The sequence below is a fragment of the Anguilla anguilla genome, chromosome 9, assembly GCF_013347855.1.
Source record: "Anguilla anguilla isolate fAngAng1 chromosome 9, fAngAng1.pri, whole genome shotgun sequence".
NCBI classification, from domain to species: Eukaryota; Metazoa; Chordata; class Actinopteri; order Anguilliformes; family Anguillidae; genus Anguilla; species Anguilla anguilla.
The window spans coordinates 50,032,011-50,058,845 of NC_049209.1; the positions used below are offsets into that span (position 1 = coordinate 50,032,011).

The following is a 26,835-nucleotide window of genomic DNA, read 5'->3' on the forward strand; positions in this document are numbered from 1 at the left end:
TCAATCGGCTCAGGCTTAAATGCAAAACAAGACTAATCCTTTCGAGGGTGTGTTTTTTCTGGAAAGCGTGGAAAAACAGACGGCATGTAGGACACAACAGGAAAAAAATATTTGCGATGTTTTTTTTTAGCATAATAGTTATTTAACAAAAAGAAAAAAAACACTGCCGTAGCTTTTCTTTAACATATGCTGCACACACTGCTATATAACGTTAATTTAGTGATAATTAAGTATTAATAATTCATTTACATTCAAAAATGTGTAAATTGTGTTGTCTGGCATATGATAGCATTTCTCCTTTCAGTTTATAACACGGAGGCCCATGTGGCCCATATATTTTTTAATGAGCCTACATTACAGTTTGTTTGTACAGAAGGTCACAGAAGACCCTACTTTATAACAGACACTTGTCTACATTATTCATTTTTAAACAAAAAATCTCAGCGCACTGTCGGTGGGGAGATGCTGTCTTGGAACTGCTGCAATCATTGCTCCATAAAGTGCAATAACGCATCGACGGCGCTGTGAAGCACAAACATTTCAACATTAGCAAAACAGTCCCTAGGACGGCTAACTTTGAAACCCAAATAAACAACGGCGCAAATTTACATGCAAGAAGCTTTTCATCATTTTGACCAGCGCCCGGCTGATGCACGCGCAGTTCAGCCGGCCAATTGCAGCGCACCGGCGAAAGCTCTCGACGAACCCGGTGCGAGCCGAGCGACCATTTGCCTATTCGCCCGACAGAGAAACGGTGCCTGCGCCGACAACAAAAGCCACGCGGCTTGTTTTTGTATTTTTTTTTCCGGCTGTTGAAGGGCGGGGATAAGGTTGGGGGGTGACAGGGGGACGCAAAAACACGGCGTGCAGGGATTAATCCATGCGGAAGCTTGCCCCCAGCCGTCTGAAGAGTGCGCATGAATATTAACGGTGCTGGAGGCTGGCTAGCTCGTGGACTGACTGGCTGGCTAGAAGACGTGACGCTGTGGCAACAGACTCGCTGCAGCACGTGCTCTTTGTTTCCGTCGGCTCCATTCCCTTAGATACAGGTTTCTGGTTGGTCGGTTACATCGCCTTCAATATTTTAGTCGTTGTTTTTTACTCTCCACCAATCTCTTTAGGTTGGGTGGAGATAAGTCAGTTATCTCCGGGGGTCCACAAAATAAGCTTTCCAGTTTTTGTATTTTTATTATTTATTTTTGCAAAGTATAACATGTGCATTGGAGCTATGTAAACAAATATACATCAGCATCCTTACCTCCTGTGACTACAATCTGGTTGTTTGCAAGTTAAAATCCCAAAGCAAGGTAAGGCTATATCAACATGTGGGCTAATCCTGAAAACAAACACCAGTATAAAAACATGCTATTTAGAAAACAAAAACATCTTTTTTTATTTTTTATTTTTTTTTAACTTGAGTTGTGTAAATGTCTGAACGTTAAAACGAAAAAGCATCCTGGGAGACACGCACGCGCTTTTGGTTTATAGTCCTTTTGTTGTTGGCCGCACCTGTCCCTCCCCCCCCCCCCCCCCTCCCCTCCCCTCCCCCCAACCCCCAACCAAACCCATATCTTCTCATGAGCAAGGTGACAATTACAAGGTCTTGACACCTGTCAAGATTGCCCACTTACATCTCCGTGGTGACCCATGAGTTCTAGAGTCGGAGAATTTTTACTTTTTCTCACTGTTCTGGAGTTTTGCTTCTATTTCAAGGAGCCTCTGGGCCATAGACACGGCGAGAGCTTTGATCTGCGGGCACAAGGGAGGAGACGGAGAAAGCGTCACGTCTCGTTGCCGGGTAAATGAAGAAACCAAAACAAAGACCGAGAGAGGAAAAAAGGGGCGTATTAAAAATTAAAAAGCATGTTTCACACATCTGATTCACAGCGTCACTCTACATGCCTAGGAGACTAAAACAGATGTGATACATCCAACAGTAAAACATTTGAAATGAATAATAAAGATGATCATTTAAAACAAAGGGTTGGAATTTACACTGTTGTTGAATGAAAGTTACATTTCAATTATAAGCATCCACAACTCTCTCATACTATCCAATCTAAAACGCATTTAATTTCTTTCTATAAAATCGGATTTTGTTTGCTTTTGTGTTGCCTTTAATATCTTCATCACAAACGAATCTTAAATGTTAAACTACATTACAAGACAAGATTAAGCAGTCTGATGTGAAATAAAAGACCAACACACATCTGATTTTCCCACGGGCATAGATAAACCTCTTATTAGCTAGACTGCTGTTAAATTCCTGTACATCGTACGTTCTATTGTTCTAGGAACTCTTCAATCATTGTCCTCCGATGTGTCCACTGCCTGAGTAACAGCGCCCTCTGCTGTTCAAAACTAAAAACAAAATGAATAACAACCAATTCACTTCATAAACTCAGGAAAACATGCATGTACTTTAAAGCGACGACTAAAGTGCATCTTATCGATACACAGAAAAGGTATGGTCAATCGCCAGAAGGTGCTGTCTAACCTTGAATGATATCCATTTAATATCAGACAGCCCAAAATAAATGAATTAACGAATGAAACGTGATAAACAAGCCCAATAGACCAAACGGGAAGAACTGTTCGCCGCATACTACACCTTTCCGATCTCCATGTCGACATTCGCTCGGTATTCTAATGTAACGGGCTCGTCCTGCGCGTCCTCTAGATATTTCTGTGTTGAGGAACCAAGCACGAAGCTGTAAAGACCAGGAGAGATGCAGTCATTACTGGAGTTGGAACAATGTATGCTAGTTCTCTTTATTATGCATAGTGAATTTCGATACAAAAACACAAGAGCAATATATTTAACGTATATGCTACAAGCAGGCAAATTACCCACCCCAGAAATAGCTACCTCAATAGTTAAATGTTCATGTAACGGGTTGAAGCGAAAGCATCCATTACCAGTCCACGTTTTCAACGCTGAGGCAGAACAGGGACCTCTTGTAATCCAAGTTCCTCGGCGTTGACGTGTAAACTCTACCCAGAGGCGAGGAACAGCCGAGGCAGGAAAGGTTGACAATGAGGCTACAAGACAGAACCAAGTGATTTACCAAGCTACCGAATTACTAAATTATATTAGTTAATGACGTCACGTGATCACCAGGAACGGCAGAATAGAATAGAATTAAGTAGCTATACTGAACGACTTTCTCATACCAGCCCAATTCCGTCTGAGTCCGCGAGACAAAGGGTTCGCTGCCAACAACGACGTTTTCAGTGACACCTAAAATAAAGATAAAAACAAAAAACTTTTTCTTACAACACAACAGCAACACTAACTTAAATGGATATGTCGCATCGTTTCAATACATCTGTGGAATTAGCTGAAATCCTCCTTGTAGAACTACCGGTATCTTAACTCATAACACATGCATGTAGTCTACATAATAGCTAGTTAATTTTACAATTGTGTGAAACAGAACATACGTTTCAGCAATATTTGGTTTTGGTCGTCTTCACTTCCGACCCACGACAGCGAGTCCCCTACAGGGAGTTTGCAACGACCGCACTGAAACACTACGGGCGCATCGGTATCTTCCTCTTCGACCTGTTTGTAACTGAATCCGTTTTGTCCTAGGGACGACTCTTCATCGGTTACAGTTTCTGTGATAAACGTGATATTTCTCAAACCCATTTTTCCTCTCCCCGCCATTGCTTTTCTGAATTCAAAACAGAGCGCGGCGCTTTCAAAACGGAAAACGTCACCTACACTCTGCGCACAAACAGCATTCAATTCCGTGATCACCCCACCCTCAAGCTCGTAGCAGGAAGTTCAATTCAAGTGTTTAATGTTCCAAACCGGAACTCCTTATGTTCTTCTGTTTTACAAAAACCGGATCTTCTTATTCGGTCTCGGAAAAAACATAGGATACGAAATCTCTGTACAGATAAATGGTTTCTGGGAATACTCAGAAAGAACACTTCTTGCCAGGGGTCGGGTCATAGTATAGAAAATTATACAAGTGACGGCTGTGAATTGTGTGTTTATCTTCCATCTAGGGTATAATATTCAGTGATAGATGTAATATAGAACTATACCATAGCCGAGTCACAGATGAAAACCATTATGAATTGTAGGCTACATCCATATCTTTTCATATATATTTCAGCAGTTTCAATAAACTTTTACGTTTTAACAGGCAGACCACCCGTTGAAGGATTATCTGCTTTTATTTAACTGCCCTACATACATTTTCAATTTAACAGCTTTAATGGATATTTCAATTCGAAAGATCTGTTTTTCACAACCTGACGTCACAGACTTATTTTAAAACTCGTCTAATTACAATTTTGTTAATCATATGCTGTGCAGCTTTCTTATAGCCTAGTAATAAACCGCCAGACTCCAGCGCGTCGTTGTCTTCTATTTGTTATCCGCGAGGTCTTGGGTCCATCAAACCGTAATAAATCTGTCAAAGGCATTTTTTTCCTTTTCTTTCCTTTCTTTTTTTTTTTTTGGTCACATGCAGTCCGTTCGCCCAGCTCCACGTACATTCAATCCTGCGCGATCAGCATGATAAATGCAACCTCCTTACCGGAATATAATACTCCAGAGTGGGAGTACTATTATGACTACCTGGACCCGGTTTTTGTAGATGAAACCAAATTGAAATTTAACAAGTGTGAGTATTGCTTTCCAATACAACATAACTGTTTCTCTTTAAAAATCTTAGAAGGCTCACAGTTTGTTTTATGTAATTACTTGACTTGCCTGAGGCAAAGTAAAACAAATGTATGTCTTTTCTACAGATTCCGTCGTCATAATATTCTGGGTTGGCATGGCTGGATTTGTGGTTCTCCTCTTCCTTATTTTATTGCATCTGTCTCGTTCTGGGAATACAAACGTGTAAGCGTTCTATTGTATCAAGTCTTTATTGCCTTAACGTAGTTGTATAATTTTCCCATTTTGTTAAATTGGACTCCCCGTTCTAAAGAAAATTTCTCAAAACTCGTGAGTTAATTTTTAAGCCTATGTGCACGCCCCCCGTTGGTCCTTGTAAACTAGGCTACGAGAGCAACATTGCAGAACGCTTATCAGATACGGTCAAATGGTTAGATTAAATAGACTGGAGTATGAGTTTATATTTTATTCTGCTTTTAACCATATGTAGCCTATGTGTGTACGGTATGATATGGCAGGGATTAGATTGGATAAATGAAATCAACTATGCCTGGCAAGCCTGAAAACTTTATAAATGTTTGGGGGTTTTTTTTTCCTATACTTTTTTTTACAGGGGTCACAATTCTAAGAAATCGTGTCTGTGTTGAGGATGTGGATTCACAGATTGGCTGAATAAATCTTGTCATCACATTAAAGTGTGAATAATACAGGTATTCACAGCTGAGAAGATTACCGCAGTCGGTAGGCCTACTGGTGAAGGCTGCCATTTAACGCAAAAGGAAAACCATCACACTGGAAGATAACTACGTTTTTCAAGTCACATAGCGGCCATTTTTTATTGTTTTTAAGTTAACCTGGCTGTGAAAATGAATTCATAGGCATGTTACCATGACAAGTTACTGGACAGATGAAGGTTGTAGAGTGTCAGAGCTCCTGAAATGCTAACAATTAAGTAATAAACGTGATTACAAATAATTATTTGTGTATTGTGAGCCTCCACTGAAGTGTTTCTTGGCATACTTTAACATAATAAAACCATGATATCTTTTGAATTTGCTGTAATGTTAGTAAGTTTATATCTAAGTTTAATCTCTGAATTTGTGTACAGTGTATATTTTGGTTATGGACAATTCTTACTCTTCCTACAATTTAAAAAAGTGGAACAGAAATGAAATTTTCCGGTCACACTATTAAAATTCCTGTCACATGCAGTTGAGCATTATCTAGTCTACTCTCAAGATACCATTGACTTCTGGGATTGTCAAATGGCACAGAATTGCTTCTTGCACATGCCATGGCCCTTAATGATATGCTTTAGGCTTACGTTATGGTAGCTTCAGATCTGCTGTATTGATCTGATCTGTGTTTGATACCTTCTCGATATCTCTGATTGCTGGTTGACATCTGCTTGATATCTCTGATTGCTATTTGATATCTGCTTGATATCACTGGTCTCTGTTTGATATCAGCTCGATATCTCTGGTCTCTGATATCTCACCAGGGGTGCATATGTGAATGTGCTGTGGCCTTTTTCAGGAGAGTGTTCCCTCACAGGAAGGGTGGTTCAGACTGACCTCTAATCTGTGGACAATGAGACCTGTATTATTATTTATCGATCAAAGGTGTAACAGCGTTTGAGAACTGTGGGAGTATTCTGTGTGCGTGTCTATTAGTTGTGTGTGTGTGTGTGTGTATGCATGTGCAAAATTAACCCAAAAGCTAGGGTTCAACACTGTGGGAATTACTTACCACGGAAAGCTAACCACACACACACGCTACAATTTACATCAACGCTTGAACCTTAACCCATTTAAAAACAGATTTTGCTGGGCCTGTTATTGATGTTTTAAAAAACAAGCCAAAAGCCAATATGCTGACATGTAAAAATATAATATGACTTGAGTTTAGGTATGTGCGTCAGTTTCACTGGATGACGTAGCTCACGCACCGCCGGCAGTGTAATCTGTACTCATGAATGAGTGGTGGTGACCTGTGGTGTCCTTCCCACATATAAACATAGCAGAGGCATGTCATTTTACTTGATGCTGCTATTATTCTCCAAACCAGGCACGTCATCTCAATGGAAGCTTACTATGAAAGGTAAAGTGACCATATATTAGATTTTTTTTCTTTTAAAGATGGCAGATCCAGACTGACTTTATGAGCATAATACTAGGCTATTTGTATATATACAGGCTATGGAAAGAGCGAACCCTAACCAGACATTTTTTTCGGAATTAAGAAGTCCAAACCTGCGCTGATATTTTTGACCCCAAAAAAAACATTTCCAGGGGGCGTCTGGTCAGCCTAATGAAGGATCATTATCTGGACTCGCTGCTTCATCACTGTTATTCCAACTCTCTGCAGAAGAAAATGTGCAGGATAACACTGAAAAAAGACATGGGGAAATTGCACAAAACAAAACCCATAGATGGCTGTCCGTGGCTTTTGTTGCTACTCGGCACTTAATTGAGCAATTAAGGCAGTTCATTGAAAAAAAAAGTAATTTCACCTGGTTTCCTGGGTCTGAACTGGTTGGGGATTTTTAAGGTAAAAACAACAACTGTGGATCTCGAGGATCAGAACTGGACAACCCTGCACAGACCTGGGTCCTGTTTCGTGAAGCAGGATTGCTGGGTTAGCTGGATAACTGCACTGAGTAGAACCCGGAAACCCTCCCAGATCTGAAACATGGACTTAAGTAAAAAGAGCTGTTCAGGGTTTTACACAACACAGTTATCCAGCTAGCTCAGTAACCCTGCTTTGTGATACAGGCCCCTGACTGAGGTCGACCAAACACATAGTTCAGTTTGTGATTGTGAACATCGCTGTGACACTGATGCCAGATTGGACACCTCTTCCCCACCCCTCCACTCCAGAATCTTATCTTGCGTAACCCAGAGGGCCCAGATGAGTCCCCCATGAAATCTAAATCAGCTTTGGCCACCTGGAGATTCTGAACTAAGCTTTCCAGGATCTGAGTCTGACTCACTGTGTTATGTAAGAGATGGAGCCGAACCGGGGCGGGGGGGGGGGGGGGGGGGGGGGGGGGGGGACAATGAGCTTATCCCAAAAGTGCTGAGTCCCAGGTTCTCCGAGGAAGACAAGCTTCCTTCCTTGTCACTCACGGTCAGTGGCACATTTCCCTTTTGCTCAACGAGATTGGAAAATGGACCAAGCTGGTCTGGACAGTCCCAGAAGCCGGGGAGAGGGGCAGTGTGTACTGGGTGCTCTCTGTCTCCAGCAGCTGAACTAGGATCGCATCTCCTGCCATTGATCATTAACAGACTGTTTAACCCTTTGAAGAGTGGCCTTTTGAAGAGTTTTTTTGGAATGTTCTTTTCCCCCAAAATTCTAAGTCTGTGTTCTAGGACTCAATTGCTTTCGACTACCAATAATGATTGTTACATCAGCATTAGAATGTTCAATCAAGAAAAACACTCATTCCTTAATGTGTTAACACAAAAAAAGATGGTCAATGATACACAGTCTATGGAAGGAGTCTCCAGTCCACAAGAGCTCCAGGGTTTGCTGGCTTCTGCTTTCTCCATAAAATAAGCAACCAGTTCAGAGCTGGTCTTTGACATCATCACAATGGCACACAAAAGGGACATGCTCAACCCTTTAATGCACAAGATCACAAATATGTGATTAGAATGTTTTAAACTGAACATTCTAAAGCAGATTATGCAATCACTACTGGAAAGTTAGTTCTAGAATGCAGACTTAATCTTTTGAAAAAAAGGAACCTACTCTTCAAAGGACTAAGAGATGTCATTTTGTGGACGTCACTGGGATATATTTAACTGCGCCAACATAATCAGCCTTCACCGTTATGTGCACTGGCGGTAGACTAAACCAGGAAATGACCAACAGCATGATTAATATGTTAACATATGGCCTTCACTAGCACATGCACAAGGACAACCCTCCCCCCCCACCACACTACAAACATCAGCTTACAATGTACAATGACCGACATAAGCATGCACACAAAAGAGACTATTTCTCCCTGAACACTTCGCCTAAAAACTCTTATTTAAATACCTGATAAATCAATGACGATCCTTAATAAGATAAGGAGAGTTACCCAGTGCAAACCATCTATTTTACTTCTCGGAGACACATTTTACACTATAAAGATTGATGATGTAATAAAAAAACAGCTGTATTTTATGAACAGTGTACTGTAGAAACCCTTAAAATGAAAGGAAAAATGAGATAAATTATATCCATATTACAAAGCAAAGTAAAACATTGTGGACTGTGTCCAATCATAATAAAAGCGTTTTATGATAATCTCTATCCAGCACTGTCAAAACATTTTTCAGTTCCTTCAAACAGCTTTTCTCCCTCTACAGCAAATTGTTGAAATACACTAACAGCACTCTAACACCATCTGTCGCTTTTCTGGTGTACTGCAGAGCGACTGCTCTCTTATCAGCCACTAGAGGGCGTAATGAGTCAGGAATTTCATTATAATGCCAAGCATGTCAGATCTGGCACTGGGCATTCCATATCTCTCCAAGAAGCCAGTCTCCTCCAGAGTGCTCCTGTCCACAGCCATGTTGTCCCTAATGCTAACCTCAGCAACAAAGCCAACTGTATTTGTAGAAGCTGGTATGGATTTCAGCACATCTCCTGGACAAAGTTTAATTAAAACAGATTTTCCACAGAGAACGAGGACAAAGCCAAAGGAAGAGAGAACATAAGGAAAGATGGGGGACTTTCAAACAAAAAAACTGGAGTAAAATATATAATTATATTGTATTATATTAAACAATAATTGTGGCTAAAGTGAGCTCAACGCCCGAAAGTCGATTAACCCTTTAATGTGTGAGATCACAAATATGCAAATAGAATGGTCTTAACTGAACATTCTAATCCTGATGTAGCAATCACTTCTGGTAATGGAAGGCGATGGAGTTCTAGAACACTGACTTAGAATGTTGGAAACATATTCCAGAAAACCTCATCTTCAAAGGGCTGAACCTATCGAAAGTGCTGTTATCCATTTCATATGGCTGTGTGAAGGGCTGTTCCCTCACAACTGACAGTCCTATTGCATTTATATAATCGATCTGAATTAATAACTGTGAATGGTTACAGAACAGAGATCTGAACTTGATTAAAAGGAAAAGAAAGATCAAGATGATGGTGTGATCGGGACATTTTAAAATAGTCCTGCAATCACTTCCTTTTGTTCAGCAGTTCGTATTCCAAAATTTGAATGAATGGATTTTATATTCTGATATTCTGACAGCCTTGCTAGGCGCAGACAGTGTAAAATCAATGCTGTTCTTTTTTTTTCATGGATTGAGGAGGCACTACATCTGAAACCTCAGATTGAGTTTTCTCAAAGGATAAGAGACTGGACGCTGAGGCACTACAAAAAAAAAAACAAAAAAACAAAAGAACAAAACAGGCACGGGCTACTTCTAGTGAGTGACATCACTGGACAAACATCCAGCGGGCCCGGAAGTCTTTGGGCAGGGGGGGCCCAGCGGGATGTGACAACAGAAGGTCACACGTCGACTACCCGCTGCATAACGACCCTGGGACGTCCCGTACCGCTCACGCAAAGCCAAGGCGTGGCTCCGGGAAAAACAAAAAGAGCTCTGATTGGTAGATAAGGGGCTTGGGTACTTCTCCTAATCACTTTTCCCTATGAATCGCTGGTGGAGTCTTTGAGGGAAACAAACAAACAAACAGATGAACTAATGAATGAATGGAGGAACGAACACCTCAGTTCTGATATAGTCTATTCACACGCACGTTCCTGTAGTCACATCCTCAATCTGAGACCCTGGCTGGAGGACTGGGGATTGCAAAATGACTGAAAACCCCTTAAATCGGCCAGCACAGATTTGTTAAATGTTTGAGGCAAGTAATAGAGTCCACAAGACTGGCCATGTGTAATTTGGACAAGCCCTCAACTGTACTCACAATTATTGCGTAAAACTGTTTAACGGTTCTTGTAAAACACTTATTTGTCATTTAATGGCAGATGGGTATGACAGTGACAAATAATTTCACTGATTTGCACTGTGCAAGAATAATGTTATTTTGGAGGCTTTAAAGATTAAAGATTTTTAATAATTAACCTGACCAACATTCAATTTTTCCTCTGTTCTATTCTTAGTTATGAAGGAAATGACAAACTGATTAACCCTTTGAAGAGTAGGTTATTTTGGAATTCTTTTTCTGAAGTTAGTCTTCTAGAACTCAATTGCTTTCAATCACCAGTAGTGACTGTTACATCAGTATTAGAATGTTCAGGTACACCATCTAATCACATATTTGTGACCTTACATCTAAAAGGGTTATTTCTGGTTAAATGAAATCCAAAACTGGCCAATCAGTGGACATCACACCTCGTCAGACATTTGCATCCAAATCTAAGATGGTAGAGTACTGAAAAATCACAATAGGGCACATCGCATCCCTCCTTATCTCTCTTCACTGGCTGCCAGTTACAGCTCACATCAGGTTTAAAACCTTGGCACCAGCCTACAGGACAGTGAATGGAGCAGCTCCACAACAACTCCAGTCTATCTTTAAACCTCACATACTGGACCAAACCTTTCCACAACCCTGAGGCACAGGGGTGGAGCTAAGGGGGTATATAACAGGGGCTGTTTTTTTTCGGGCACGAGTGGATCCAGTGGGTTCACTCACTGGGGTGAGTATGCATGTGCATTATGTGCATGCGTTTACATTTGCTATTGGGGCATTTCTCATATTTTTTTCCCCTGCTCAGATTATTTATAGATCCATCCCTGCCAGGGTGTCTGTCCGCTCCCTGCGTGATCTCTTGTGCCAGGCATGATGCGTATACAGGCCCCACTGTGGTGGAATGAACTTCCAATGGAGGTCAGGGCAGCGGAATTCCAGAACATTTACAGACACAGACTAAAGACCCACCTCTTCCATCTTCATCTATGGCTCCCTTCATATTTGCAGCTACACTACAGTTTTTTAGTCTTACACAATTAATGTAGGATTATAATAGCATGTCTTATAGTTTTATATGAATATCAGCTACGTGTACCTAAATTGTGTTAGGGTTAGAGGTAAATGGTAATGGTAAATGGACTGCATTTACCATTACTGCATTTAGGTACTAGTAAACTGACATTTGGTGATTATTAACGTTGAACACACGTTGTTGTTCTGTGGATGTTGTAATCCAAGTCAGACACACAACTCTGGTGGATACACTTAGGCTACATTTTACATGATATTTTATGTTATTTATCACTGTAAGCCTTATATCAGCGTTCTTGGAAAAAAACTATGTCCCTGGTTGTATATTCAAAACAGTAAAAACGTTCAATTTGGTAAAGAGTCGGTCATTGAGAATTGGGCCGACCCTTGATTGCAAGTCGCTGTGGTTACGCGCGTCTGCTAAATGAACGCAACGTAATGACAGAGCGTGTTGATCTCAACGCTGTCGACGAGGATGCTGAAAATATTCCGCTTAAGTCTTAATATTGCCTCCTTCTCGCTGCTGGGAATGATCTGCCACGCCCCCATGGTAGATCGAGCCCAGCAGGTCCGAGACGGACAGCGTTCTTGTCTTTTTTTATTTTATTCACGTGGATTTATTTTCTCACGAAATAAACCGTTTCTTCTTGCTCCAGATACTTTCTCGCTGGTCAGAGTGACCTCATTTCCATCTCGATGTCAGCACTGGGGAGGCAGTTCCTGAGTTTCTGACAGTTTTGACTTGTTGCGCATGTTTTATTCGCGCTGCAAGGTGCCTAGCCTTTACTACTATTCCAAAGACGCAGGTCTGTTTCGAGCGCAGATGGATTCCTCGGGGCGAAGGCTGGCTTATCTGAAACAGTTTTCCGTCGTGTTTACTTCCCGGCTAACATGTACAGACTGCTGATGTCAAACAGCGCTCCGCCGCAAGGATTTGAGTTAATTTATTTCAAAACAAGAGCCTGGACCGTGCATGCGTGAAATGGGACGTTCCACTCCAAAGCGGATACTGGTATTACACGTGGAAGCGCGATTATTAACTGTGACACAGAAAGTCCCTAGCTTCGGCAGGTGTAGACGGCGTGGTCGTACAGTGGCATTATAGACTTACTTTATTCCCGGGCGTTTGACTCTCAGTCTTTGATAAAAGCCGAGCGTTCGAACATGATCTCAGAGACCGAGAATGTTGCTCTGCTTCAGCTCTCCGAGACAGAGGTGGCGGCTCATTGACATTTTCTACTACATCCTTCTGCTGTGGACCAAAGAAATGGACGGACTAGCAAACTTTTCAAGTAAGTTTTGCTACTGCTACTGTTACTACTACTACTACGACTATTATTATTGTTGTTGTTATTGTAGTTATTATTATTGTTATTATTATTATTATTTATTTTATTTTTATTATTACACTCCTTATGGCGAATACAGCAATGATAATGTTGATCATTTTTAAAAATCATAATTGTCATTGTAATACAAATGTTGTAATAATAGTAGCCTAGTTATAGGATATTATCGTGATTTCCAATATCCAGTCTGTTGAATTGAGCTACACTTTTCCTGCATCTCAGGACTATAAGTTGAACTTGTTCAAATACCAAATTTAAAGGAAGCGAAATCAGTTCAAATGAAATCGTGTGTCGTGTTAATCAAAAGGTAATTTCACTACTGCTTGCCGCTACTTTGGCCCGCTCGTGTGGTAATGGTGCGCGTTTCCCTCAGATTACTTGACCCGGATCATCCAGAGTCACGCCGCTCACGCCTGCGACGGCGAGCGAATGCGCCTGCATTGCCCTCGACACTCAACCATATCGGTACTGTCGGCGTTTTACGGCCTCTCCGAGACGGAACACTGTGGCCCCGCGACCGGTGTGCGCGAGCCGTCTGACAGGACCTGCTCCTCCTTCACCGCCTTACAGGTGCGCCCGAATTATTTAGGAATGTACAGTTTTTATTTGTTGTTACGAAACAGTCTAGTAGCCACAGGACCCTCGCCCCCTAAGCCCTAAAATGGGAGTTAAGTGTGTGTTTTTTTGCTGAACATAAACCAAGACAGGATATTTGCATGCAGATAGTCTACCCCATGGGTATTTTTTAATGAACTGTCTGTCTGCAACATCACCTTATCCCAGAGGTCAAACAGTCATGGTTTCAGCAAAGAATTAAAATTTCATGCTTCTTCTGTCTACCCGTGATGTAATCTGTGTAATTGTGGGATAAATGTGATCCTCATCCTCCAGTTTTTTTTTCCTTCTTTCTTTTCGGTTTAGAAGTTGTTGGCGGAGTGCCAGGGTCATCGTGACTGTCAGCTCCTTGTGAATAAACAGGTGTTTGGGCGTGACCCCTGCCCCGGGACCTCCAAGTACCTCCACGTGTCTTACAAATGCAAGCCCAGTGAGTACGCCTGCCCTCAAATCTCAAGTAGCAACCTGATGTACTATTTTTGAGTTTGCATTTTGTGAATTGCATGCTGTATCCTGTTTCTTTTAATAGTAGGCTATCTTAGCCATTGCTAGTGTGCTAGATATGTATGCTAGGCTAATAATGACTAAGAATTTATTTATTCAATGTCTTTCAAGCATTCGGTGGAAAGCTTACATCTACACAGTAGTACACGCGGTAAAGACTCCTAAGTGGTCAGTCTGCTCCTGATCAGCTGAACAATTGAGGCACATTCAGGAGTTGAGGTAGGCCTATGCACGGATTTGATCATTTTCTGTCTTAGCCGAACACAGAAAGAAGGTGGGGTGCCAGGGGGAGCATGTGAAGTTGCGCTGTAAGTACCCCCGGGTGCTCAACATCTACGCGGCTGCCTACGGCCGGGCGATGGAAGACGAAGAGTACTGCCCTTCAGACGACAAGGAGCCGCCCCCTTTCGGTGAGTTCAGCGCTGGCGGTTACTAATGGTTACATTACATTGCAGGCATTTAGCGGACGCTCTTATCCAGAGCGACTTACACAGCTTTTACACATACAGTACATGTAAATGGTAAATGGACTGCATTTATATCATTACATTACATTACATTTATTTGGCAGACGCTTTTATCCAAAGCGACGTACAAAAAGTGCATTTCATGGTCATAGACAACTACTAAACACAGGTTCAGTAATAAACACAGGTTCTCCAAAGCACTTTACAATTGATGCCTCTCATTCACACACACACACTCACACACCAATGGTGAAAGGCTGCCATGCAAGGTACCAGTCAGCTCGTTGGGAGCAATTAGGGGTTAGGTGTCTTGGTCAGGGACACTTCGACATGCCCAGGGCTGGGGATCGAACCGGCAACCCTCCAACTGCCAGACAACCGCTCTTACCTCCTGAGCCATGTCGTCGAACACGTAATCCGTATAATGCCTCCCGCAAATCCAGCCTCTTATTTAGAGTGTTCTCTTTTGATTGCCGAGATGAATTCTTGAACCGGCTGTTGTAGACCGGAGCGTGGCGCGTTCGATCGTACTGTCTTTGGCGTTCTGCAGAGTGTTTATTCCACGGGGCCGTGGACGTCGTGACAAAGGCCTGCTACGCCAAACCGAGGTGCGTCATCGCCGTCAACGACCAGAACTTCAGAGACCCCTGCTTTCCAGGGATAAGGAAGTACCTCACCATCCTGTTTGCCTGCGGTGAGACTTTCCTTTTGAACTCCCCGTGATTTTGTTTTTCATTATCTTAATTGCGGTCTTCCTCGAACCGTGATGGCCAGCCCAGTGACAAGTGACGTTATCCTGTTCCCATAACCCCTCCAAAGTTCTCTGGTTTTACTGATCTTAGGAAAGTGCTTAGACTAGCTGTGCAGCTCAGATCAAACTCACAGGAGCTCATATAAATGTCTGTATTTCTATAAGTGGGGAGTAGTTATTTCCAGCTGTCAGTTTACTGTACAGTATACCAAATTATTGATTTAAACTGCTCTGTCCTCGGACTATATTCATAGCATCTATAAAAAGAAAAAATAATGAATAATACCACTGACATGGCTCAGATTGCTATCGCTGGGAACATTATTTCTCAAGACAATGAAAGTGGGAGCTGGGGCGGTCTAAATTTATCATCTTTTAGACACAAAAAAGACTGACCTGCGATTATGAATGCTGTATGAGAATGTCAAAACAGTGATTGCGCTGTACTGGCCGGGGCTGGAGAAACTCCTCTGGCTTTCCTGAGAGATTTCCTGCCGCAGGCCCTACAGTATTATCCAGCCATTGTAAACGGCGCGGACATTTTTAACCGATACTGTCATGTACATTGTGTTTCTGTGGTTTCACACCGGCCTCCTCTGTTCAGACCTTTCCTCAAGGAGCTCCTTGGCATACCCCCCCCTTCCCCCCCCCCCCCCACTGTTTCTCAGGCCAAACAATATCAGTTTCCCTCATTATTTAGTTACCAAAGCAACAAGGAAGAGATACTTTTTTTTCTCCCCCCCGCGCCTGCATGTTGCCATAGAAAAGCCGCCTTGCAGAGTTTGAAAGGCCCCAGTAAATGTGTAATCAGCTTTTTTTGGGCTTTGTTCTTCATTTCAGTGCCTCAGACCCTGCTCAGAGAGGCCGACCCGAATGCTTTCAGCGTTCCCGGCCCTACGTCGGTTCCGAAACGGAGCAACGATTCGGGTAACGTTTGGCAAACGTTATTGCAATGTTGTGCGTGCCAAGCCGCAGAATTTTTAATATATCTTCGCTAGTGTTTTTCAAGCCGTGCTATAGCCTATCCAAGTGGAAAAAAATAGTGGGTAAAATAAAATGAAAATACCAGTTTGACAGATTTTCGTTTTAATAACCTGCAGGAGTGCCTCCATATCCGAAGGGATCACGACTCCCAGACAAGAGACGGTTTATTTTGAGTAACTCCCTGACGGCCTACGGTTACATTAAAGGTAATCATTTACGGACGTGATGCCCCCTGTAAGACTGAATGGCTCTCACGCAGAGCAGACTTCTGTGACATTTTTATCGCTGTGGATCCACTAACCTGACTGGGATTCACTCAGGCTGAAATGCTGTCACACTAGAAGTGTAGTGTTGGAAGTGGCATTAACCCTTTAAGGTGTGAGATCGTAAATATGTTATCAGAATGTTAGAATTAGAATTGAACATACTAATGTTGATGTAACAATCAGTACTGCCGTGGTGTTCTAGAACACTGACTTAGAATTTTGAAAAAACATTCCAAAAAACTACTCTTTAAAGGATGAATGTGTGTCCTCTATTCATGTTATGCTGTTCTCTGCTGAGATGGCTAGGTCATCCACAAGTCTATAAAACAAATCCAGGCTTACAGCGCTGCTCAACACCTAACCAAGAGCGATGTACTTACACATTTTTAGTCTGTATTGTGCTTCCTGAAACGTCAGTGCAGATCATGTGACATACCCATAATTCCCTGTTTTGCCCTCTCAGAGCACCCCGAGATGGCCGCCCTGCTGTTTGTCTCCAGCACGTGCGTGGGGCTGATCTGCACCCTGCTGGCCGTGTCCGTCAGGCTGTCCTGCCGCCAGGCCTCGGGGGGCGGGGCTCGGCGCAAGGCCCCGCCCAAAAAGGGGGCGGGGCGGAGGGAGGAAGAGGGGGCGGGGCGGAGGGAGGAAGAGGAGGCGACGGCGGGGGAGTCGGAGGCCAGCGCCTCCTCCGTCTCCGCCGGCGACAGGAAGGGCTCGTTCGGCTGGGAGGCGACACCGCAGACGCTGGAGGCGGCGGACTTGGCGGAGAGGATCGAGCGGCGGGAGCAGGTCATCCAGGAGATCTGGATGAACGCGTACCTCAACGGGACCCCCGCGGGACCTCGCTGACCCGTACCCGGCCCTCCACCTCGTCCCGAACACACCCACGGAACGGAGTGCAGCCAAACCAGTCCATAAAGGACCATTTATTTTAACCATCTGGTCAGCTTGCCTATAAAACGATATGGGCCAAGTATATAACAAACTATGAACGCACTCTGTTTAGAGTAAGCTTTGGGATGGGTCAGTTTAGACCCCGCAGCCTTCTTTGTTTCTGGTTTGATTTCACAAACGAGGCGACGATCAAACATTTACAGGAGACTTACTTCTAAGTCCACAGTGATTAACTCACGGTGATATCCAGTGCCAAAGATACAGGCATGCTAACACGCAGCCTCGTCCTGACCGGGTCATTGTGAACGACCGGAACGTTAAGCTAACTCTCGGTGCGGTCAGCGTTCCTCCTGGTGAATCCGCCTTCAGCTCCACCTCTGCACAGGAGCCCTCCTGCTCTTCCTCTGCGCCTGACGGAAGCTTTACTTTGGCACTGCGCGGTTCCGCGGAACGTTCCGGAACACGGCGGTCTCGGGCGAGGCAGCGCCGCGGGGGAAGACGTTGGCCGCGGGAGCAACATCCTGTCCTGGAACGGCGTCGGGATCTTAACGCCGCCGTCGGCAATTCGCCGGGACAAAGAGAGGAAAGGTGTTGCATCCTTCTCCGAGCGAGAGGAGAGAGAGAGAGAGAGAGGGAGAGAGAGAGAGAGAGAGAGAGAGAGAGAGAGAGAGAGGGAGAGAGGGAGAGGGAGAGAGAGAGAGAGAGAGGGAGAGAGAGAGAAGGAGAGAGCACAAAGGCCCCTTCGGTTCTGAACACCACTGTGCTGATGCCAAGACTCAACACGGCGATTGACAAGACACGACAAAACATTCAGTTTTTCCAGATTTTTAATTCACAAGTACTGAAGACTAGTACGCTAACTAGCACGCGCTGCTTAAACCAACTGGCGAGGCGCATCCAGGAAAAGCCAAGAAACTCCAGCGGGGCTCAGCAGAAACGTGTCAGAAGCCACACTGAGAGTCCACAGGTAAGGGGCCCGACACCTGTGCTAGTCCAAGGGTAAGGGTCAAACAGACCCCCCCCCCCCGCTCTGGAGAAAGAGTTCACCGGGGACCCCATTTGATGTTCGTGAGACCCTGAAACTGCCTCTTCAGCGCCTGCCTGTCCGACCACTCGGACTGAAGGTGTGAGTCATCGTCCACTTCCTCCAGCTTCTGTAAACCGGCGGAGAGTCAGAGGTAAACGAACAGAGCAAACGTGGCATCCAGCAGCAAAATGGCTGTTGACAGACAGACAGACAGACAGAAACAGAAAAACAGGCACAGACTGCTGCAGTGTACGTGTCTGTCTTTTTCCAGGACAATAAAGTTTTCTCTCCCACCTTGAGCTCCTCCTGCCGCCGGTAGTAGTGCAGCATCATCTGCTTCTGCTCCTCGGCGTTCACCACCGGCTCCCTCGCTGGCGCCCCCTGGCCTCTCTGCGAAGAAACGCACCCTGACGTTTCACAGACTAACTCACAGAAATATCGGACAACCGGAGAGAGTTACACAGGGTGCTCAAAACCTGAGGTAAATCATAGACAGGTTACACAGGCACAGTTTGTCATCTGTTGATGAATTTCATTTTTTTTCTCCTCACAGATTATTTTCTCTCAAAATTGCCTGATTACACTGATTATACTGGTGGAATAATAAGGACCAGCACCGAATGTGATGACCCCTGTAAATTATTTTGGCCATAAATTAACTGAAGAAGAGCCTGTGGACGTCATTGTGGAAGATTAAGCCATTTACTGTGTTTTTTTGCCACTAAAACGTAAGTTAATAACAAACAAACATTGAGAAATGTTCCCATGAAACATGGTACTTATCAAACTACCTTCCATTAGTATAAACTACAAGTGAGAAGTCTCTTGCTAAAATTACTTGTTTCATAAACCAGTCTATGAAAATGAGTTGCAAGACTAGGTGAGGTTCATCGTGTCCCCCTCCGCACCTTCTGGATTTTGACGACGATCTTGGTCTTCTCGTTCTTGCCCACGTAGTCCTGGAGCTTCTTGCCCCTCTGTAGCTCCTTGGCTGCCCACCAGAGCTGGGCCTCCTGCTCGGGGATGACCTGCAGCGAGGCCTGGGGGAGGAAATCCAGGGAGGAGGATGAAACCCCCCAAAAAAAAAACACTTTAGAGCAGAGGGTGGAGAAGCTGAAGATTGTTGTTGTGTCTCCATATGAAATATGTCACTGTGGTCTAATCTATGGGCAAACCCGTGTTGGTGTACACAGCTGTTTAGCTAACTGAACCAGGGTAACTGGTGTAACACAAACCCGCACACGCACCCCAACCTCCAGGAAACACATGACTAAATATCACAATAAATTGGAACAAAATAGAAGGACATGAACACTTTAATGGTCTGCTTAACTGACTATCTCAGTGGTTATTTTCTTGGCTTGCCAGTTAAAGAGTTCAGAGGCGTGGCTTTACTTGGTATCCTACATACCTGTGTTCCGGCGAGATCTTCCTGGTTCTCAAACTCCATCCTGATTGGGTCGTGAGGGGGCAGGCCCATGGGGTACACGATCATGACCGCGCCCCGGAGCTGGTCCAGAGCCTCTTTCACCGTCTCCATGGTGACGCACACGCCTGCCAGCACTTGTTTCTGAAAAAAAACCATGACACGGATGGTTTCATCTTGACGTGTTTTTTATGTCCATGGTGTCTGAATATGGGGTGATGCATCAGTGCTCGGTCAAATAGCTCACCAGGACAGTATCAACAGAGACCCCTGGACACTGCCTAAATTATGTAAACTACTGTATATGCACAAATAAAGCTTTTGAAACTATATTTGCACAAATATAACACGTGTGTGTGTTCCCTTCAAATATACTTACTTTTGAAACTAACGCTTTTGCTTCTTCGACCGTTTTCTTCAGAACCTCTTTCATTCTTCCGTTTGGAGCTGGATAGATGGGACAAAGTTAAACGCAAAGCCGTAAGCACCTGCCAAAAAAAAAAACGGCAGCAGGTGAAACAGAAACGTCGTGACGTCGTCTCATAGACTTGCCATATCCGTTCCTCCTTCCGATTTCGTCCTTCTTGAACTCTGCCCCGCCGCTGGGGACGCATTTGTCCTGCCATTCGTCTCGGAGCTTGAGATCCACGATCTGATCGTCCGTTAGCCCCTGCATATTCGGGGGAAGTGTGATGCCGTGCTCCGCAAGCTCCTCAATTTCTGTAATGTTAACATGTTAAGTTAATACCGGTAACATTCAAGTCTTTACTGTAATTTAAGAAATTCATGCAACATAGCTCATTCACCAAGTCATTTAATGTACAGCTGGTTAGCAAATGTTTAATTACTAGTTAGCTAATACCTACAGCCTGCTTTTGTTACATGGCTAGCAAATAGTCCAGTTTTGATTGCCATACCATTAACGTTAGCAGTTCACATGTTATTCCAACAGCTATGCTATTGTATTGATAATTATTAACGGTAGCTTGCAGGCTAGCAAACACTTCACAAACTCCCCAGCTAGTCATCCAGTTGCTCAATTAAAGAATATCGCGGTCCACATTAACTTACCTGAACAAATCCTGTCCACTTTGAGTATGCCATTATACATAGCAGCAACTTGATGTGTTAACGTTTCCAAAGAAACATCTACCGTGGTGTCGACGAGAAATTGACTCTCATCCCCGTGTTTGACGTTCAGTTGGACCATATCTGCAACACAATGAAGATAAATAATAAAAATAACAGCGTAATGCTGGGCAAACACTGGAACTCCAACAGTTAACCGTTTTGTAATGCGGAGCCTGAAACGTCTAATTTTGGGACAAAACTGAGTTAGATAACGTTAGTTAGCATAGCTGTGCGTCCACATCAATGTTACCATGGATACTGAACACAAGCTTCCCCGCTGTAGAAGGTTCGGGAGCTACTTGGCCTTCCGTGCCAGTTTTCACTGCAGCCGAAAAGCAAGCAATGTTTGTACTTTTTTCACAATTCGTACCAGCCGCAGACGATCTTAGAAACAGGGGAATCAAGAACAATTAGGAAAACTAACGGGTCAATAATCAACATTGCAGAACAGTAATGCAGCTTACCTGAAAAACGAGCGTTCGCTACTGAATGGCGCACGCGAGGAAGGCGAAGTAAACATCCAGAGTACTTCCGGAATCGTCATCTAGATTACCGTAATGTGCCCCATAAACTTGACTTCAGCGGCTTTAATTTTTTTTTGTTATACTGTAATAATTTTGTTGGTATATTGTTTCATAATTCCAAGATGCTGTGATTGTTATATTCAAGGTAAACTGATAATCCAGTCAAAGAGTACCCCCGACGGGACAGAACAGGCACAGGCAATGTTTTTCTGGTTGATTTACATTTATTATTGCATACATACAACACCAATTGCGTCAACCATGAATGTGCCGTTTCTGAAGCTGTGCACGTAATCATGGGGTCTTATATACTATAACATGAATTCCAATTTTCTGTTTTGTTAAATACACACAGAGCATGGTCAACAACACAGAATAGCGTCTCTATATGGTTGTACAATAATAAAGGGACACAAATCTCACAAAAGGAGTCGTTTTGTTTTCTATAAAACTGTCTCGTACATAACACCACAGACTCGTAAGCACTCGTCTTCTAAATGTAATGCTTTTGATACCTACTGCACAGTGTTTAACTGCATAAATGTATTTTAGTGGTTAGCCATCACCAATAACCAAAGCAGGAAAAAAAGATGCGTCTAGAGTAAATAGTTGTACTTTAATCAAGACTTGGATTGCAATTATATCAAGAATGTTAATAAAAGTGAAAAATACTGCACGAAAAATTACAATAGCGTTGGTAAAATAGTTTTACCGAACCGTGATCTAAATTAAAATGATCTAATTACCCAGTCCTTCAGTGTCCGCAGGCCAAATAGGATGGCAGAATTCAGTGGCAGTCGTAAAGGGTGCTTAGAAAAGCCTTGACCATCTTTTTTTCCCACTTTTTACAACAACACTCTTCCTCCCACAAATTGTAATTCTTCCTTATTCTTTTAACCACCCATTGGTTGCTTCACAGAAAAGCTGCTGTTGTCGGTTAACACCAAGATAGAGACTTGCAGATAGGACACTAGAATTACAATACTGACGTCACCGGTATTTTTTCTGACATCACCACGTTTATATATCACATAAAATGTATATGGCATAATGAACACTTGTTTTTTTTGTAAGTGGAAGAGAGGAGAGGTGGGATAACAGACTATTATAGTACTACTCCAAACACTCGATGCTCGGGGGGGGGGGGGGTGAAATCTATGGGAAATTAACCACTGAACTACCTGCTCTTGGGTAGGAGTAGCAAACCACAAAACACTCGTAAAATGAATGAAGCGCACTGTAATAGCCAGAAAAGTACAAAAAATATACAGGGGTGAACTACCAACGGCGATTTGATAATTGCAAAAGCTGCTCACGCGCGCGCTGTGGCAGTGTTTGCGCCAGCTCGTCACACATGGCAGCAAAAATGACGCAACCTCGTACTTACCCTAACCAGTAACAGCGATACCCTAGCTCCTCAACAGCACGACTGTAACACAAGCCCGACACTGAAATATATGCTGACCCGCTAAGAACAGAAAGGCCGCATTATGAAGCGGTTTCCCAGCGACCGACGGTGTCACAGCTCTCCTACGTGGAGTAACAAGATAACTGAAGTTTATTTTCTTTAACACATTAGATTATTATCATGATCTGGGTTTCCTAAAGCAAACATATCCATAACGTAGTGTAAGATCCAGACTCTCCATTTCTTCCAGTTAATAAACGAATGCGGTACCCGTTAGACTTCTAATCCGGACGAGGCTATTTTACTGTAGCTAAGTATAACTGCCATCAAACCAAGACAGCGCAGCTCGGACAGACTGCGAAAACCACTTGAATTCCCCAAACACACACAACACAGTGGTCAACAATAAATTCTTACCACAGCACAGTACCTCTCAACTACAGTATAATAAATATATTTCATTTAGAATACCTTTCTTTAAAAAAAACCAAACAAACAAAATACCATCTTTGCAAGAAACTACAATGTAAATTTCAAAAGCAAGTGCAGCGTATTTAGCCGCACGGAAAAAAGCACCCTCGCGGAAAAAACACGGTCACTGATAATGCCATCTCCAAAGTTCCCATCAAAACGTGACAGAAGCACATCACATTCATCGCGAACGGAGTCTGTACTTATATCAGCTTTGGATAAAATGCAACAAATGGTGGCATATACGCACGTACGGTATACACTGTGTGTATATGTATGTATGTACTGTATATACATATGCATACATACACCACGTGCGTATCAGGTCCATTGCGGAGTAACTTTCCCAATTCACGCATCCTGACAAAATATACATAAGACACTATGTATGCATATACTGCATCACATATATACTCTACTATACATAATTCCAGTATTACTCCTGAACCATAAGAGGATAGGATATGCAAAGGGAATGGACACGGAAGCCTCACTCACAGTGGATATGTGGAAATCTGTATGCAGGGGGTCACCACCCCACTCCAATGCCCTGTATGAGAACGCATACACCGTTTCAAGTATGGTCCGGAAAAGGAGTCAGTTACTACGAATGACAGTTTTTTGTACATTCACAACTTGAAAGGGTGTCGGGGAAAAAACGAACCGATGCTCGCTGTGGCTGATCCCGAAACGGAACACAACGTTGCATTCAAAACACTCGGCGCAACACGTCGACACAGAAAGGGAAACGCCGCCGCAAAAACGGTCTCTCCAAAGCGTCTGTTCGCAGACGCGCATCCTAGAGATAAACAACCATTCCAGTTTGTATGGTGCGTCACCAGACCCGCACGTGTAAACCTGTCATTGATGTCCCCATCCATTTCCGATAAGGGCTTACTGGGTGCATTCGGTTTAAATGTGCATATTAGCGATGTGACGCCATCGAAATCGAGACACTGAAAAGATGCAGAATGTCAGTCACAGAGCGGCTGCGGAGACCAATAGCTCGTGGCCAGAAACACCAGCTATAATATTGCACAAGTTCAACATATATTTGTGCGCACGTACAGACACAGGCACGCATCTCCCGCCAGAGTGAAATATCCATCGGACTTACGGAAACACGTATACAAGGAAACAAACAAGAACAAAACAACGTGATTCCACATGGATGTACCGAACAACCAAAGTCTTTTGAAACAAGTGGAGTACGTGAGCACCTCCTACCTGGTCGAACATCAATACGTTTCTTACTCAGATTCGGTGTGAGGGTACACACTTGTTGCTGCTTTATACAGACCATACATACACATACATTTATTATATTTCTCCATATTTCTACAATAAATGATAAATAAACCTTATATTCTATAATAATTCTATCTTTCTGTGAACTCTTTAGAGGCAAGAAAGCTGTTGCTTGGCCTCAAGGGTATCTGCGGGTTGCCAGAGTCAGTCCTTGACGGAACGGGAGGAGGGAATCCTGGGATTGTGGAAGTGGGCGGGGCTCCCCAGCCGTCCAAGTCGAACCCAGAGCTGGGGAACGGGATGTGCGGATGCGCAGGGGCGGGGTTTGGGGCAGTGACTGGTGGAAAGGGGCACTGCGCAGCTGGAGTAGATCTCCCCGGGGTGGGAAAAACCTCCTCAAAGGTCACCCACTGCTGGGCACGTTTCCCTGGCGCCGGGGGCGGAGCCAGCAAGGGGGCGGGGCGTGGGACGTCCGACACGGCCCGTTGGAGGCGGGGCTTGCCGGACAGCGCCAGCTGCTGGGAGTGGAAGTCGGGCGTGAGCGAGCGGCGCTGGGCGGGGACCGGCTTGCCGGCGAACAGGTTGGCGCCTCCCGATTGGCCGTCGGACAGGAAGGGGTTGGGCGAGGCCCGCAGGGCCTCCTGGGATTTGCTACGCGAGGGCACCGGGGGCGGGAGCTGGGCGGAGCCTTGCTGGGAGGAGAAGGGGGCGGGGTTTAGGGAGAGTGACGCCGACAGGGCCGAATGGGGCGGGGCTGGGGCGTGGCGGAGGGAACAGCTTCGGGTCAGGGGCTGGGTGCTGAGCCAGGAGGTGCAGGGCGGCAGGCCGGAACTGAGGGGGGCGAAGGGGTCGGTTTTCCTTTGTGCTTCTCTTTGGAATCCGTTCACGCCGTTGACCTGCCGCCGCAAGAGGAAGAAACGACACAGGAAATCAGCAAACACGACCCCACAACTAATCCCAGCAATAATCAATCCACACAACACCTGGGATTAATCCTCTGGCACACACGTCCATTCTTCACGTCTCAGAGGGATACGAGTGGAGAGGTGTGGTGAAATCCACACCTGTTCTTTCTGTGTGTAAATAATGCATCCTTACTGCGTTCTTCTACAAGGCTAATCTAAACACTATGGACAGCAGGCACGTACACATGTAAACGTGCATGCACACGTTGCCATGAAATGTGCTTGTGAATAACTATGAAGAGAGATACTGACAACACAAGAAACTAATTTAACTCTAGGGACCGTAGCCAGATACACAATTTGTGTGTAAAAGTGTTTCAGCGGTTTTAAGGGTAACTGCACTCACTGTTTCAGCTTGGCTCCGCCTACTGCACAATTTTGAAAAATGCGCCCTGGGGTGGGTGCTTCCATTTCATTTGCAAAAAGTGTTCTGTATGCAAATTCATTTGCACAGTGGAGCTGCGCCAGGCTCATTAAATTTGGATCAAACAGTCGTTGCAGGCGTTGCAGATCAAATGTGAATCAATATTCAGGAACCTCACCTCAAATGCTTTCAGAAACATATTATAGACGACTGTTTAGGTGGAAAGTGAGTTTATGAACAGGCCGCCATGTTTGAAAAACTTTGGGCCGAAACGAGTCTAGCCAATCAGGTGCCGGCAGTGTTCCGTCGTAATTAAAAAGTAAACGGACAAATCTGTGGACAGCAACTTGATGTCTTGATTGACATTTACATGATGTAGTAGTACCTCCAAACTGGTACTCTAATGTCCTGACTGGTGCGGGCCCAGAGTGGAACACAGAAAGCTTTTTTCAAACATTAGAGGGCAGCACCAAGACATTTTCTACCAGGTGTTTCTGATAAAATTATTATTCAGAATTATTATTATTATTATTATTTCAGAAACGATGAAATAAACAGCATGGATTAAAATGTTTCATTATAAAGTAGCCATACAAACACATTTACAGCAAAAAAAAAAAAAAAGTGATCTAGAGTGTAATTACCCTTTAAGATATGCAGGCATAAATGTCAGAGCTACCTTGGCAAAATAACTGCTGTGTCATAATAAAACCCGTTCTGTTGTTATGATGTCACAGTTGGCATGCTATCCAGCCAACAGTCTTGCCCGTAAAATCATTCCACCACGCTTACCAGCAAAGCAAGTCACCTTGAAA

General features: G+C 43.9%; 4 protein-coding genes and 1 long non-coding RNA gene across 14 annotated transcripts in view; 2 read left to right on the forward strand and 3 right to left on the reverse strand.

Annotated features, from left to right (window-relative positions):
• Positions 1–1,542: 1,542 nt before the first annotated feature.
• mis18a (MIS18 kinetochore protein A) lies at positions 1,543–3,768 on the reverse strand. Its single transcript, XM_035432956.1, has 5 exons — positions 3,445–3,768; positions 3,175–3,241; positions 2,920–3,042; positions 2,612–2,711; positions 1,543–1,749 (listed from the first exon to the last, which is right to left on the reverse strand). The coding sequence occupies exons 1-5, from the start codon at positions 3,668–3,670 to the stop codon at positions 1,672–1,674; spliced, it is 594 nt and encodes a 197-aa protein (XP_035288847.1). The 5' UTR covers positions 3,671–3,768; the 3' UTR covers positions 1,543–1,671.
• Positions 3,769–4,455: 687 nt separating this feature from the next.
• Positions 4,456–5,850, forward strand: LOC118235525. Its single transcript, XR_004766870.1, has 3 exons — positions 4,456–4,640; positions 4,768–4,864; positions 5,253–5,850. It is a non-coding gene; the product is annotated as an uncharacterized LOC118235525 (long non-coding RNA).
• A 2,764-nt stretch (positions 5,851–8,614) lies between these two features.
• On the forward strand, positions 8,615–20,256 carry eva1c (eva-1 homolog C (C. elegans)). The gene is made up of 8 exons (XM_035432968.1): positions 8,615–12,918; positions 13,349–13,545; positions 13,897–14,020; positions 14,352–14,504; positions 15,112–15,255; positions 16,153–16,239; positions 16,413–16,502; positions 17,026–20,256. The coding sequence occupies exons 1-8, from the start codon at positions 12,810–12,812 to the stop codon at positions 17,409–17,411; spliced, it is 1,290 nt and encodes a 429-aa protein (XP_035288859.1). The 5' UTR covers positions 8,615–12,809; the 3' UTR covers positions 17,412–20,256.
• Positions 18,266–21,597, reverse strand: cfap298 (cilia and flagella associated protein 298). Its single transcript, XM_035432969.1, has 8 exons — positions 21,505–21,597; positions 20,981–21,121; positions 20,462–20,629; positions 20,289–20,356; positions 19,895–20,053; positions 19,392–19,523; positions 18,778–18,873; positions 18,266–18,610 (listed from the first exon to the last, which is right to left on the reverse strand). Exons 2-8 carry the CDS (start codon positions 21,117–21,119, stop codon positions 18,500–18,502), a joined length of 873 nt encoding a protein of 290 aa, XP_035288860.1. The 5' UTR covers positions 21,120–21,121; positions 21,505–21,597; the 3' UTR covers positions 18,266–18,499.
• Positions 21,598–21,768: 171 nt separating this feature from the next.
• Positions 21,769–26,835, reverse strand: part of synj1 (synaptojanin 1) — a 32,292-nt gene continuing 27,225 nt past the window's right edge. For 7 of the 10 annotated variants that reach the window (XM_035432962.1, XM_035432959.1, XM_035432963.1 and 4 more), the window contains one exon: positions 21,769–25,587. In XM_035432962.1, coding sequence (XP_035288853.1) covers positions 24,823–25,587 — 765 coding nt within the window. In that variant the 3' untranslated portion in view covers positions 21,769–24,822. The remainder of the gene's footprint in view (positions 25,588–26,835) is intronic. The other 3 variants (XM_035432967.1, XM_035432965.1, XM_035432964.1) reach the window with 1 other exon arrangement.

What these genes read in the sequence shown, in the direction of transcription:
- mis18a (XM_035432956.1), bottom strand. Translation starts at nt 3,670, where the DNA reads ATGGCGGGGAGAGGAAAAATGGGTTTGAGAAATATCACGTTTATCACA. An exon ending in AAACCAAATATTGCTGAAAC is followed by an intron (nt 3,242 to 3,444) that starts GTATGTTCTGTT and finishes TCTTTATTTTAG; the next exon opens with GTGTCACTGAAAACGTCGTT. An exon ending in TCGACATGGAGATCGGAAAG is followed by an intron (nt 1,750 to 2,611) that starts GTGTAGTATGCG and finishes TTGTGCCCGCAG; the next exon opens with ATCAAAGCTCTCGCCGTGTC.
- eva1c (XM_035432968.1), top strand. Translation starts at nt 12,810, where the DNA reads ATGTTGCTCTGCTTCAGCTCTCCGAGACAGAGGTGGCGGCTCATTGAC. An exon ending in CCTCCTTCACCGCCTTACAG is followed by an intron (nt 13,546 to 13,896) that starts GTGCGCCCGAAT and finishes TTTTCGGTTTAG; the next exon opens with AAGTTGTTGGCGGAGTGCCA. An exon ending in CAAGGAGCCGCCCCCTTTCG is followed by an intron (nt 14,505 to 15,111) that starts GTGAGTTCAGCG and finishes GGCGTTCTGCAG; the next exon opens with AGTGTTTATTCCACGGGGCC.
- cfap298 (XM_035432969.1), bottom strand. Translation starts at nt 21,119, where the DNA reads ATGGTCCAACTGAACGTCAAACACGGGGATGAGAGTCAATTTCTCGTC. An exon ending in AGTGGACAGGATTTGTTCAG is followed by an intron (nt 20,630 to 20,980) that starts GTAAGTTAATGT and finishes TTAACATTACAG; the next exon opens with AAATTGAGGAGCTTGCGGAG. An exon ending in TCGTCGTCAAAATCCAGAAG is followed by an intron (nt 18,874 to 19,391) that starts GTGCGGAGGGGG and finishes GTTTCTTCGCAG; the next exon opens with AGAGGCCAGGGGGCGCCAGC.